The sequence below is a fragment of the Callorhinus ursinus genome, unplaced genomic scaffold, assembly GCF_003265705.2.
Source record: "Callorhinus ursinus isolate GAN/ISIS: 27379988/994484 unplaced genomic scaffold, GSC_fseal_2.0 scaffold1, whole genome shotgun sequence".
In the NCBI taxonomy this organism is placed as follows: domain Eukaryota; kingdom Metazoa; phylum Chordata; class Mammalia; order Carnivora; family Otariidae; genus Callorhinus; species Callorhinus ursinus.
Window position 1 is genome coordinate 110,406,835 of NW_027397063.1, and position 14,890 is coordinate 110,421,724.

Sequence of the window (14,890 nt, forward strand, 5' to 3'; positions counted from 1 at the left end):
CAACCTAGGGGGGGAGGGATAAGTGATGAGCTGATCCTCTTGATATCTTAGAGTTAGGGACGTGAAGAGGTCAGGCCTCAGATTGGGCTGAGCTGACGCATGTGGGAAAGAATGGAAATAGGCTGTCTGAAAACAACCATTCATAACTGCCATTCTGCAATAGAGAAGAACATTTTTGTGGCTCTTAATATGTTTTGTCAAGATATTTACTGAAAGGATTATACTAGTTCACAATGCCATGAGTAATTCATTCTCCTCCCTGCCCCCAGTATAGGTACCTGATACTGTTCTAGGCTCCTGCCTTCCTGGGGCTTATAGTGTCTGTATTGAGAGAAGATAATAAATACATATATAATGTCAGGTAATGATAAATGTCATGAAGAAAAGTAAAACAGGGTAAGAAGAGAGAGAATGATGGCAGTGAGGGAGAGTTCTTTCAACTTAGGTGTTCAGAGAGTTCTCTTTAAGGAAATGATGTTTAGACAGAAGTGCTCTTGAGTCTCAATCCAAGAAGAGGAAGCCAGCCTTATGAGTATCTGGGGAAAGAACATTCCAGGTAGAGGAGGAAAGGGTGTGGTTGTTCAAGGAACAGCAAGATGACCAGTTTATAAGTGGAACAGAGTAAGCAAGGAAAAGTGTAGGAGATGAAGTCAGAAAGAAAGCAGGAGCCAGATCATGTGGAGCCTCAAAGACTGAGGTGATGGGTGTGTATTTAAAATGTCAGTAAGAAGCCATTGGAGATTTGGTGGGTACTTGGATGACCTGACTTACTGTTTTAGAAAGTTTTTCCTGGCCGCTGAGTGACTAGACCGAAGAGGGGCATAGTAGAAGCAGGAGACTCATTTGGCACTTACCTCAGTAGTTCAGACAACAGAGTATGGTGATTTGGGCTGGGGTAATGATATTGGAGATGGGGAAAAGTGGCTGGATCTAGGGATGAATTTGAAGGGACAGCCATTAGGAGTTACTGAGTAATTAGGATATGCGGGCAGGGAAAAAGTTAAAGAGGACTTCTCAGTATTTTGCCTATGTAACTGGATAAATGGCTGTGTTGTTTAATGAGAAGAAAAACTCTTAGGGAACTGTGGGATTTTGTGGCAAACTCAACAATCATTTTGAACATACTAAAGTTGACAGACCTAAAAATGTCCAGGTAGAGATATTGGCTAGGTAGTTTGATAAATGACTCTGGAGCTCAGAGGAAAGGTTGGAATTGGATACAGAAAATTTGGAGTCATTTCATATTAAATTATTTTAAAGCAGTGGTACTGCATGAGATTATAAAGAACATGAATGGATAGAGTATACATGAGGACCCAAGGTCTGAGCACAGGGATTCTCCAGCATCTGGGGAGGAGGAGAAGCAGCAAAGGAGACTCATAGAATGACCAGAAAGGGAGGAAGTAGTGTTATCCTGATGATCTGGAAGCCAAGTGAAACAAGTGTTTTAAGAAGAAGGGAATGATCAAGTGTGTCACATGCCAATGAGAAGGAAGTAACTCTTAGACATGGAAGAGATTGCCCAGGTCTTACAGAGGCATCATTAAACATGTATTCAAATATTTACATCCTTATTTTCTGTTTCTCATTTTATATATCTCTTACGAGAACAGTTTTTTGTGAAGAGTTGTTTTTGTTTTACCCGTGCCATAGTAGGTCTCATGGTTCCAAGTGGTAGAATCCCTATTTAAAACAGTTTAAGGCAAAAAGTGGAATGTATTGATTCCCACAACTGAAAAGTCTGGGATACTCTAGCTTGAAATACATCTGGTTATGGGGGATCAAATGATGGTGCCAGGGATCTATCTCCCTTTTTCCATCTCTTTGCCACAATATGGTAGCAAAATACCCTTTATTGTGTTTATAATTCTTACCTCAGAAAGAGAGAATCCTTTTTAGCACTAATATTTCAAATTCTTTGGAGGAGCTTTGGTTGACCCTGCTTGACCCACATGCTTAGATAAGCCAATGTGAGAAAGAAGTGGGCCAGATCTGGGTCATGGGTCCACTTCTGCTGACATGGCAACAGTTGAGGCTCAGAGATTAACAGTCATACTGGAACTACATGGATTGTGGGATGGATCATTTTGCAAAAAGGAAGGTCTGTAGAGCTGGCAATATATTCATTGTTTCTGGGGATAAAATTGTTGTTAAATAGTATCTAGTATCCACTGATCCACTCCATGACCACAAATACAGGTGTGTTCTGACTTAAGCTCATTCAGTATAGGATAAAGAATTTGAAAGGTAACTTGATGTATATTTTTTGCCTCATCAAAGAATCTTTTAAAAAATACGTAAGCCATGATACTCATTACAGAAAAATTAGAGAATACAGATAAAGAAACTAGCCTAGAGATTATCAGCAGATTTTTGCCTGGGAAGACATCTGGTGTATATACAAATGTGTGTGTGTGTGTGTGTGTGTGTGTGCATATAACAGAATGTGTGTAAATATTTTTAATAAAAATGAGGTCATACTTTTTTTTTTAGCTTAATCTCGATGATGAATGTCTTTTCTTGTCTTAATATCTCTGCAACATCATTTTAAATGACTGTTTTATGTTTTATGTTATGCACTGTATGGACATTACACCAGTTTCCTAATAATGGCCATTAAGTTATTTCCACTTTTTTCTTTTTGTTAACTTTTTGTTTATTTTTGCTTACTCATTGGATTATTTCCATAAAGCAAAGTCTTATGAAATTACTAGCCCAAAGGGTGTGTGCTTTTGTTTCATGTTGCTAAATTGCGTTTCAGAAAGGTTGCACTTTTTTATGTATTCATCAGTGATGTAGGGGAGTGCCATTTCCCTTTATTTTCTTTTTAGTCTTTGCCAGTGTAATCAGCAAAAAATGGTATGTAGTTTATTCATTTCTCCAGTTGCTAGTTAGGTCAAACTGGTATTCTGTATGTTCACTGGTCACTTGCATGTCTCTTTTGTGAATTGTCTGTGTCAGTGTTGAAGAGTTAAAAGCCATTACCATTTGAATAACAACCCACACTTGGCTGTTGCTTTTGTCACTAACAATCATATTCATGTAATTATTTAATTTGACCTAAGGAGCTCTCTGAGTTTGTCATGCACATATGTATTGTCGTCTCCATCTTGCAGTGACTGTCCCAAGATGACCTTGCTTGTGAACGGCAGAGCTGGACTCAGAGTACAGATCATCTCACTCTGAATCTTCTTTTCTTTCAGTTTTGTCAATCTAAAATGTTAAATGTCAGTGAAATTATAATGTTATTAATGGGAAATATGGTTTGAACCCTAAAAATTGGGCTTGGATATTTTTTATTCTCAGACATTTAGTGACTGTTTACAGTATGTACCACAATGTTTGAATCTGCAGATAGAAAACTTTTCTGAGGTGAAAAATTCAACATAAAATGAGTTCACCTTTTACTTTTGCTCTGTGAACCATTATTATTATTATATCCTTCTTAAATAGAATAAGGAAAGAAAAGCTATTTTTAATTTCCTCTCCTAGCCAACTTGTTCTACTCTCAATCTTTTCTTTGAATCTTTATAGTGTTTATGAAAGCAGAGATTAATAAACTTTTGAAATTTTAATTAAATTAATTTTAGTAGTATTTATATAAACTCTAAATACAAATACCTCCGCTCCATCTATTAGACCAAAATTAGCGTACAGTATTGACTCACAATTGACCTTTATCTTTTTAGAGTTTAATTTGTTGGTTATTAAGATGCAGATATACTGCTGCTTAAAAAGTTTCCAGATTCATTCTCTGCTTCACTCTGCAGAAGTTGGCCATTAAGAGCAGGTGTTTAAACATAACAGTAACCCAGTAACTGTGAACTCTCCACTGTGAATATGTGGTTTCAGTTGAGGTTTTTGCCGTTATCTTTGTATAATAACAAAAAGGTGTAAACTGATGCTTTTGAAATTATTATAATACATGGATTAAGCGACTGCATTGTATTAAGCATGGAATATTAAAGGCTGTCTTTGCCTTCTTTGCTTTCTTTTTACAGTAGAACACCAATGAAAGTTTGTCTTTTAATAGGAGAAAAGTGTTTTTTGTTTTAAGAGAGGCATATTAGTGATACCACAGTAAACTCTTGGCATTTACAAATTGAACACTTAACATTAATATTTGTGAGCAGTTCTGGAGATCCATGTCGTGGTAATTTGTTGCAAATTTTGCTGCAAAGGGTTTACTTCTAACGGCATAATTATAAGAAACTAGATAGAATTAAGTATCTGCACATTATCTACATAGAATTGAGAAAGTGCATTTTAGATATCTTCCGCTCAGTTGCTGTCATAAAAATTTAGTATTAGATGCTAGAGATAGGTTTGCATCAGAATTACTTTTCCATGATGTAAATGATATGTAGAAATATTTCTGGTAACTATATCTCTTGACAAAAAGAAACAGCTATTAGTAGTGCATTTGAATTACTAAATAATGAAATAATTAGCTCTTACATTATGAAATTATAAAGTATCAGATGAGTGCTCATGAAGAATATACAATGCTAATGCAGTGGGTAGTTTGTAAATAACATTAAGTGCACAGATACAAAGTTATAAAGCTTTGTGTGCTTTAAAATCTTTTTGATGTGCTAGTACTTTGAGAGGATGTTTGAGATACCAAGTTGGCATTGATATTTGAAGATTACAAATCCATAAGGATTAAAACAATAACATAATAGTAATCGTAGAGTCATTTATTGGAATCTTGCTTTATGTCAAGTTTTCAAAAATGGAGAGTTTTTTTCCTCCTGGCTCTATAATAAAATTTTAAAATTCTGATGATACTACCATAGTTAGCTCTATGATTCCAAGAAATCCAGTGGCTATCACATTAAATGAAATAAATTGCCTGAAGGTGAATTTATAAACACACTTGCTATAGGTAGTCCCTTGGGTATCATATTAATAGTAATGAAGGTTAACATGATTGAGCACTTTGCACCATACACTATGCTAGATGCTTCACATAAACTATCTTAATCTTTCTATTAACCTAAACTGATAAGCACTTCTAACACCCTTCAGTTTATAGTTGAGGAAACTGAGGTGTAGAGAACTTGTGTGACTTGACCACGACCACACACATAGTAGTCTTGATGGGCCAGAGTATGAGCCCAAGCAGTTGGATTTGAGACCAGTAGACCTCACATCTGTGGTGTGGTATTAATGGTCTTTATCTGATCTATTACATATCATAATGTTGAAAAGCATTATAGGCAGTGATTATGAACAATAAAAATTAAGGGCAGCACGAAGGTGGAATTTTGGTATATCTGTTGGCAACTTCAGGGCTCCTTGCTTTCAAAAAAACCATCAGTAAAATCTAAAGATTTCAGTTCCACTCACAAGTAACATTATTTCATTAATTTTTATCTTAATCTGGACAGTTCCTGTTTTTCCCATTTCAAGCAACATTTTCTTTTTAACTCTACTCCTGTCGATGACATAATTCATTTTTATGTGGCTGTCTATATTATTTGATGCGGTTCTTCAGTAGAAAGTATAAAATAGCTTATTAAATGATCATGTAATACTTAAGATCCTATTTCTAATTTTTAAAACTATTTTATTCAGGTTGGTTTGACTTCTACAAATGCAGAACTGAGAGGATTTATTGATCAGAATCTCAGTCCAACAAAAGGTAAGGACAGATGAATAGAAATTTTCTGCATTGAGCTAGTTTTATTGCATTTGTTTTATAAAATATGCAGCTACATGTATTACTTTATAATAATTATATAATATGACTATGTTGTGTTATCGTATACCAAATAACTTGTATCATATGAAAGTCTGTTCTGAGAGGTGGGGGGAGAGAGAGAGAATGAGGGGAGATACAGTGTGTGTGGTATTTTTTTTTTTTAAGATTTTATTTATTTATTTATTTGAGAGAGAGAGCATGAGCAGGGGATGGGGCAGAGGGAGAGGAAGAAGCAGACTCCCTGCTGAGCAAGGAGCCCGATGTGGGGCTCAATACCAGGACCCTGAGATCATGACCTGAGCTGAAGGCAGACGCTTAAGCAACTGAGCCATCAGGCACCCCTGAGAGTGTATGTGGTATTTGTGTTACTTTTCTCCATCTCTTTCCTAAGAGGTCTCTAAGACCACCTGTTTGTTGTTGTTGTTGTTGTTTTTAGAGAGAGAGAGAGCCCGTGTGAAAGAGAGGGAGGGGTGGGAGGGCAGAGGGAGGGAGAGAGACTCCCAAGCAAGCTCCACACCCAGCACAGAACCCAACGCAGGGCTTGATCTCACAATCCTGAGATCATAACCTGACCCTAAATTAAGAGTTGGATGCTTAGATGACTGAGCCACCCAGGCGCCCCTAAGACCACCTTTGATTAATGATCCTGTTACAGTTGAAACCAGCTGTTCAAGTCACTTTTTTCTTGATTTTCTTGCTTGATAGCCTTACTTCCTAGTGGTTTAACTTGTAAGGAAGTAGAGTAGAATGAATGAATATATGTATGTAAAATTCCTGTATCTAATATATGGTTTACTGAAGAAATGCTTATATCAGAAATCTGACCTACCAGTACAAGAATTGATGCAGGACTTTGTATCTTGCTGTATGTATCTTTCAACAGTATCTTATAGTATGTAGAGATAACATACTGAAAGATTTATGGTTGAAATGATAGGATGTTTGGGATTAGCTTCAGAATCCACTGGGGGAAGAAGAGTAATGTGGGTGGAATTATAGATAAAACGAAACTCTAAGTTGATTAAATTCTTTATGCTGGGTGATAGCTGTATGGGGTTTCATTATTCCTTTCTCTCTTCCTTTGTATATGTTTGAAATTTTTCATTATTAAAGGTAGGAACAAAATATATGTCATTATAATACAGATAGCAATGAGAGAAACATATACCCTCAAAGGGTGTATGCCCTGGAGAGAGGGCTAGAGAAGTTTGTATTTCAGTATAAAAAAAGTCTAGCTTAATAATAATGTCTGTAGAATTATTGAGAATTTAAATATGTGTTATGAAACAGTAAAAGACATACTACAAGCCATAATGCTTCTCATTTTTTTTCCAATTTTTTCATTGTAGTAAAATACACAACATAAAATTTACAGCTTTAATCATTTTTAAGTGTACAGGTCAGTGGTATTAGGTACATTCGTATTGTATAGCCATTACCACCATCCATATCCATAACTTTTTATCTTGCAAAACTCAAATTTTGTGCTCATTAAACAATAACTCCCCATTTTCCCCTCCCCTAGTCTCTGGCAACCACCATTCTACTTTTTGTCTCTATGATTTTGACTACTCTAGGTACCTCATGTAAGTGAAATCCTAATAGTAGTTGTTTTTTTGTGACTGGCTTATTTCATTTAGCATAATGTCCTGAAGATTCATCCATGTTGTAGTATATGTCAGAATTTCCTTTCTTTTAAGGCTGAATACTACCATTATGTATATCTGCCACTTTTGCTTATCATTCATCCATCAGTGGACACATGGGTTGCTTCCATGTTTTAGCTATTGTGAATAATGCCTCTATGAATATGGGAGTACAAATATCTCTTTGGGACCTTCTTTGGGTATATACCTAGAAGTGGAATTTCTGGGTCATATGATAATTCTATTTTTAATTTTTCAGAGGAATTGCCATTCTGATTTCCAACAGCTGTACCATTTTACATTCCCACGAATAGTCACAAGGGTTCCAATTTCTTCACGTCTTTGCCAGTACTTATTTTTGTTTTTTTGTTTTATTATAGCCATCCTACTAGATGTTAAGTGATATCTTACTGTAATTTTGATTTGTATTTCCCTAATGACTAGTAATGTTGAGCATTTTTTTATGTGCTTATTGGCCATTTGTATATCTTTGAAAGGTCTGCTCAAGTCCTATGCCCATTTTGAATTGGATTTTTGGAGTTGAGTTTTAGGAATTGTTATGTATACTGAATATTAATCCCTTATAAGATAAATGATTTGCAGATATTTTCTTCTGGTCAGTAGGTTGTCTTTTCACTGTCTTTATAGTTTCCTTGGATGTGCAAAAGTTCTTTATTTTTCTAAAGTTCAGTTTGTCTATTCTTTCGTTGCCTTTGCTTTTCGTGTCATACCTGTGACATGGTTGCCAAATTTAGCGTCCTGAAGATTTTCCCCAAAGCTTTCTTCTAAGAATTTTATAGTTTTAGTTCTTTAGTTTAGGTCTTTGATCCATTTTGAGTAAATTTTTGTATATGATTTAAGAGTCAAACTGGAATAAGGATATCCAGTTTTTCCAATACCATTTGTTGAAAGACTGTCCTTTAACCATTGGATGGTCTTGGCACTCTTGTCAAAAATCAATTGACCATGTATGTGAAGGTTTATTTCTGGGCTTTTTATTCTGTTCCCTTGGTCTGTATGTCCGTATGTCAGTACCATAATGTTTTAATTAGTGTAGTTTTGTAATAAGTTTCAAAGTTGAGAATTGTGAACCCTTTAATTTTATTCTTTTTCAGGATTGTTCTGGCTATTTAGGATTCCTTGCAATTCCACATGAATTTAAGGATCAGCTTTTCCATTTCTTTGAAAAAGGCCGTTAAGAGTTTTGATAGACATTGCATTGAATCTGTAAATCACTTTGGTTTTCTTGACATCTTAACAATGTGAACTCTTCTTATTCATGAACATATTTCATATATTTAGGTCTTCTTTGATTATACCATTTCTTTTTGAAGTAATAGTGGTAATGGTTAAATCATTTTATGAACATACTGGAAACCACTGAATTGTACACTTTATTTTTTTTTAATTTTTTTATTGTTATGTTAATCACCATATATTACATCATTAGTTTTTGGTGCAGTGTTCCATGATTCATTGTTTGTTCATAACACCCAGTGCTCCATGCAGAACGTGCCCTCCTCAATACCCATCACCAGGATAACCCATCCCCCTCCCCCCCTCCCCTCTAGAACCCTCAGTTTGTTTTTCAGAGTCCATCATCTCTCATGGTTCATCTCCCCCTCTGACATACTCCCCTTTTCTTCCTCTCCTGTTATCTTCTTCTTTTTCTTTTTTCTTAAAATATGTTGCGTTATTTGTTTCAGAAGTACAGATCTGTGATTCAACAGTCTTGCACAATTCACAGCGCTCACCGTAGCACATACCCTCCCCATGAATTGTACACTTTAAAAGGTGAATTTTTGGTATGTGAATTATATCTTTATTTATTTATTTTTTAAGATTTTATTTATTTATTTGACAGAGAGAGAGAGATAGCGAGAGCAGAGACACAAGCAGGGGGAGTGGGAGAGGGAGAAGCAGGCTTCCCACTGAGCAGGGAGCCCGATGCGGGGCTCAATTCCAGGACTTTGGGACCATGACCTGAGCCGAAGGCAGATGCTTAATGACTGAGCCACCCAGGTGCCCCTATATCTTTATTTAAAAAAAAAAAACAAAACCAACAACCACTTTCTTTAACTTGATGTCTACTTCCAGCTCTGATTTGATTTTCCCTTCATTGTCAGACTTCTTGGAAGAAACCATATACTTATAATCCCATTCTCAGCTCCAGTTCACTCTTCTGCCTGATGAAATCTGTCTTTGACTCCATTAGTCCATTGAAACTGCTCTTGGTTGTCTTTTTTCTTTTTTATCAACATTTGATACAGTTAATTTCCCCCTTTGTTTTATTTATTTTTTAAAGATTTATTTATTTGAGAGTGAGAAAGAGCAGAAGAGCAGGGTGAGGGGCAGAGGGAGAAGCAGACTCCGCACTGAGCAGGGAGTCCCACGCGGGGCTTAATCCTGGGTCTCCAAGATCATGACCTGAGCTGAAGGCAGACGTTTAACTGAGCCACCCAGGCTCCCCCCCTCCTTTTTTTTTTGTTTGTTTTGTTTTGTTTTTTTAAGATTTTATTTATTTGACAGAGAGAGCACAAGCAGAGGGAGCAGCAGCAGAGGGAGAGCAAGAAGCAGGCTCTCTGCTGAGCAGGGAGGCCGATGTGGGGCTCGATCCCAGGACCCCAGGATCATGACCTGAGCCGAAGGTAGACACTTAACCGACTGAGCCACCCAGGTGTCCCTCCCCCTTTGTTTTTTTTAAATAACATTTTAATTTTAGAATAGTTTTAGATTTGCAGAGAAATTACAAAGATAGTACAGAGAGTTCTCATAAACTCCTTAGTCAGTTTCCCTACTGTTAACATCCTACATTGGTCTAGTACAGTTTTTACAATTAATGAACCAAAATTAACATATGTTGATTAACAGAAGTCCATACTTCTTCACATTTCCTTAGTTTTTAGCTAATGTTCTTTTTCTGTTCCAGGAGAGCTATCAGGATACCGTATTACATTTCATGACCATCATCCTTAGCCTCTTTTTGGCTGTGATGGTATCTCAGACTTTCCATGTTTTTAATAAGTTTTGAAGTGTAATTTTCAGGTATTTTGTAGAATGTCCCTTAATTGGGATTTTTCTGATGCGTTTCTCATGATTAGATTAGGGTTACTGAGTTTTTGAGAAAAAAAACACAAAGATAAAGTGCCATTTTCATCACAGCATATCAAAGGCCCATGCTATCAACATGACTTATCACTGTTGATGTGAACCTTGATCACTTGGCTGAGGTAGTGTGTTTGTCATATTTCTGTACTGTGAAGTGATTCTTTACCCTTCCCCCTTTTCCATACTGTAGTCTTTGAAAGGAAGTCAGTGGAGAGGTTGCTCTACCTACATCATTTATTTGGAATTCTTTTGCACCCTAGATTTGTCTCTTCTCTCTTATTTATTTATTTATTTATTTATTATTTAATGCTTTATTTATATTAGTATGGACTCATGATATTTAGTTTATACTCTGGGTTATATAGTCCATTACTACTCAATTTTTTGCTTAAGTTACAACTGTGGCCATTGGGAGCTTTCAGTTGGTTTTCTATGTGCCTTTGACATTATGTCCCTTATTGTGAGTTCAGTTTTTTTTCTTTTTTTGTTTGTTTTTGTTCTGAGCACTTATTTTTTTAGCACTACAAGATGCTTCAGGCTTATTTTCTATATTTCCTGCCCACTCCTCAGATCAGTCATTTTTCCAAAGAGCCCTGATTCTTTTTAACGGAGAATGTTATCAGAAACCAAGATCTTGGTGCTGCTGGGTAAGCTCATTGCTCCTGGAATGGTGTCTTTCTTTTTGCATCACTGTTTTTTTGTGTCTGTGATACCATACTTTTTAAGACTTTCATAAAAAGCAGTACAGTGTAGCAGTTAAGAACAAGGCTTCCAGAGGACTTGGTGTGATCTTGGTTGCACTTCTTATACCCACCCGAGTGTGTAAACCTGAATAAGTTGATCTCTGTAAGCCAAAGTATCCACATCTATAATGATGCAGATAATGATAAGTTGCTCACAGAGTGTCTAAGGATTAAATGAGGTAGTGCACATAAATCATTTAGCACAACACATAGCACCTAGTAAGCATTCATTAAGCGCTTACTCCTTTTCCTCATATTAATATTTTCATCTTCCTTTTTGGCTGCTCTCTTTCAGTCTACTCTCCTAGCTCTTTATCTTCTAAATGTTAGTGTTCTATGGGGTTTTGTCTTAGGTTTTCCTCTCATGTTGTCCATTCTCCCCAGGCATTTTCATCTATTCTCACTGCTTTAGTTATCATTTACTTTGTATATGGACTGTTCTCAAATCTGTATCTCTGACCAAACTTTGTCTTGAGTTGTTATATATCCAGCTGCTTATTGGATACCTTCATTTGAGTAACTTCTCTGTATCTCAGACTCCATCTGTCCAGAATTAAAGTGATTATTTCACCCTCTCAAAACCTGCTCTCCCCTTTTCCTTATGTGACTGAATAGTAGTACCATCCACCCTTTGCCCAAACCAGACAGGAGGCCTCATCTTTGATTCCTTTTTCTTTCTCTCTGCTTCCAATCAAATCATTTATAAGGCTTGTTCATTCTGCATCCTCAGTCTCTCGGCCCTCCCCATGCGTTTTCTCTGTCTCTGTTGCTACTATCTTAGTTCAGACTACTAGAAACCATTTCCTGGGTTACTGCAACTGCTGTACTTACTTCCAGATTTATTTCTTTCTGTTTCACTTACTGTAGTATAGCTCTCAAACACAAATCTGAACAGTCTTTCTGTTAAAAAACTAGTTTATAGTTCCTTATTGCCCTTAAGATAAAGCCCAAACTCTGATTTGAAAGATCCTTGGGGCACCTTGCTGGCTCAATCAGTAGAGCATGCGACTCTTGATCTCAGGGTTGTAAGTTTGAACCCCACATTGGGTGTAGAGATTGGTTAAAAATAAAATTAAAAACAAAATTTAAAAAACCTTTCATGATATGGTTCTTGCTTTTATCTTTAGCCTGATCTCAGAGGCCTCTTCTTCTGCCACATTGAACTACCTTCTCTCTCTTCACTTTCTGTTTGTCTCTGACTTGGCCCTTCTCTATACTCATCTCTGCGCCTGGAATGCCGTGATCCCTGACATGGTCCTCCATTCCACTCCTGATAACATATTTCACCAGGCTAATTTCTGTTTATTACTCACATCTAAGTTTAGGTCTTACTTCCACTTGGCCCATAAGCCTCTAATACTCTCTCCTTATCCCTATTGTAGCATTTATCACACTATAATGATTGGTTTACTTATTGGTCCCCCTCTCCTGATTCTGTAAAGTCAAAGACTTCGTCTTAATTAATCATTGTATCTCTAGGACAGATATTTCAAAGTATTTATCCCATAGTATCTGTCCCAAACTAGGAAAGTTGTTGAAAGAATCTATGTCCTTACCTTCTGTCCATAATCCCTTTGGCCACTGGGCAAATTCCAATTTACTCTTTAAAATCTAGCTGACCACAAATTCCTCTGTAGCTCCTTGTTACTGTGCCTCCTTTGTGTTAACCTTTGGACTCTATGCATACTTCATTATTGTCCTTATCACATTATATTGTATTTCTTGATAGCTTGCCCTTTTCTTTTGCTAAACTCTGAGCTCCTTAAGGGCAGGGTCATTTTTCCTATTTTTGTCTTCAAAGTCTTGCTTGGTGTGTAGCACAGTTACATTCAGTAAATATTGAACAGCAGGGGTTTGTTTTGCCATACATTTCCAGACTTTCTTTTTTTTTTTTTTAAGATTTTATTTTTTTATTTGACAGAGAGAGACACAATGAGAGAGAGAATACAAAGCAGGGGGATTGAGAGGGGGAGAATCAGGCCTTCCGCTGAGCAGGGGTTTGTTTTGCCATACATTTCCAGACTTTTAATAAAAATGTTTAATCTTTGAGAAGTGTATAAAGAAGGAACTTAAAACTTTTTGAAAAAAGTGTTAAGGAATTTAGTGAATAAGGTTTCTGAGCTTTTGGTCTTAGGGGACACATATTTAAGAGTTGGAGGTTTCAAAGTTACATAATTAATTAAAATAAGAACAAGCCTGAAGATAATTGTATCCAATTATAACCAGAGGAGTAGTAGAGGAATTAAAAGCAGTTGAGTATTTGTACATCCTTGTTATAAATCGTATAATTGTGCATCATTAAGAAAAATGGAAGGTAAAATACTGTAACATAGAGCTTCATGATATCTGGTGTTGAAAGTCATCAGTATCTTTGGTGAAGATCAGGGATCTCTCAGTTACCTTAGAGGCACATGCTATTGGGTGGTCTGTACGTTTGGATATTCCCAGCAGGTGGAAAGAGGCCATACTTGCCTGCAAGCTATATACAGTCCTCTGGGAAGCTACCTGATTGGCAGCTGTTAGGAGGGTTGCACTTGTGGGATGAATTGCTCATGTCTTTGCAGGTGAGTGAGGTCTGTCATATGTCCTCCACTTGTTCCTTTGTGACCTCAGCAGAGCAACTCCACTCTGCCAGCTCCTTCATTGCTTGCGCATCAGATTTAAAACATGCATGTCTTACACTGACTGCCAGTTCTGCACCATCCAGGGGATTGCAGTAGCCTACGGCTATTCACACTACAACCTATTAAAATGAATTCAGCAACACAAAAGAGGGGATCACTGAATAATCAGATTCCTCCTGTGGAAGCAGAGCTAATGGAAAAGATGAGAGAAAGCTGTGATAGAAAAGGGAATGAAAACCCTCGAGGATACAGTTGCAACATAGAAAGAGTTGCTTTGGAACTAAAAATGTATTCATAGAATTCTTAAATTTAAGAAAGATTGAAAATAAGAAATGGCCAAAGATGTACAGTGATCAAAACAATATTGATATCAAATAAAATATACTAAGAGCCTCAAGGCATTAAAGAGACAAAGAGGAATATTGTATAGTGATACAAGGGAACAATCAAACCAACAATCCAATTTTTAGAGAATGGGCAAAACTTATGAAAAACAGTCACAGAAAAAGAAATACTAATGGTTCTTACACAGATAAAAAGGTACTCCACCTTATTCATAAAAGGTGTAATTTAAAAGTACACTGAGTACCACTTTCCACTCTATAAGATTGGCAAGTATTAAGACGTTTGCTAAAACACTGTTGTCAAGGGTGTAGGGTAACATATGCTCTCTTATACTGCTGGTAGGAGCATAAATTAGTGCAGCCTTTATGGGAAGCAATTTCACAATAATTAATCATTCACATTTCCTATAATCCAGCAGTCCCCATTTTAGGAATTGGTTATACTGATATGCTGGCAGATTTATAAAGTGAAGCTTAATCTTTGCAGTATTATATGTAATAGCAAAATATTGCAAACTAAGTTCACCAGTAAGATCTGATTAGTGTTCAGTACACATAATGGAATACTGTGTAGATATAAAATTGGGAATAAGAATGCTAAGTACAAATATTAAATGATCTACAAAGACACATTAAGGTAACAAAAATGCAGATCAACCTGCTGTGTATATAACCATTTGTTTAAAAAGAAGCGACATACAAACATATAATGTTTCTT

General features: G+C 36.4%; 1 protein-coding gene across 5 annotated transcripts in view; it reads left to right on the forward strand.

Moving 5' to 3' along the window:
* The window catches only part of TFDP2 (transcription factor Dp-2), a 167,109-nt gene that overhangs the window by 55,062 nt on the left and 97,157 nt on the right, over positions 1–14,890 (forward strand). For all 5 annotated transcript variants that reach the window (XM_025881214.2, XM_025881218.2, XM_025881223.2 and 2 more), the window contains one exon: positions 5,581–5,647. In XM_025881214.2, the coding sequence (XP_025736999.1) occupies positions 5,581–5,647 (67 nt within the window). The remainder of the gene's footprint in view (positions 1–5,580; positions 5,648–14,890) is intronic.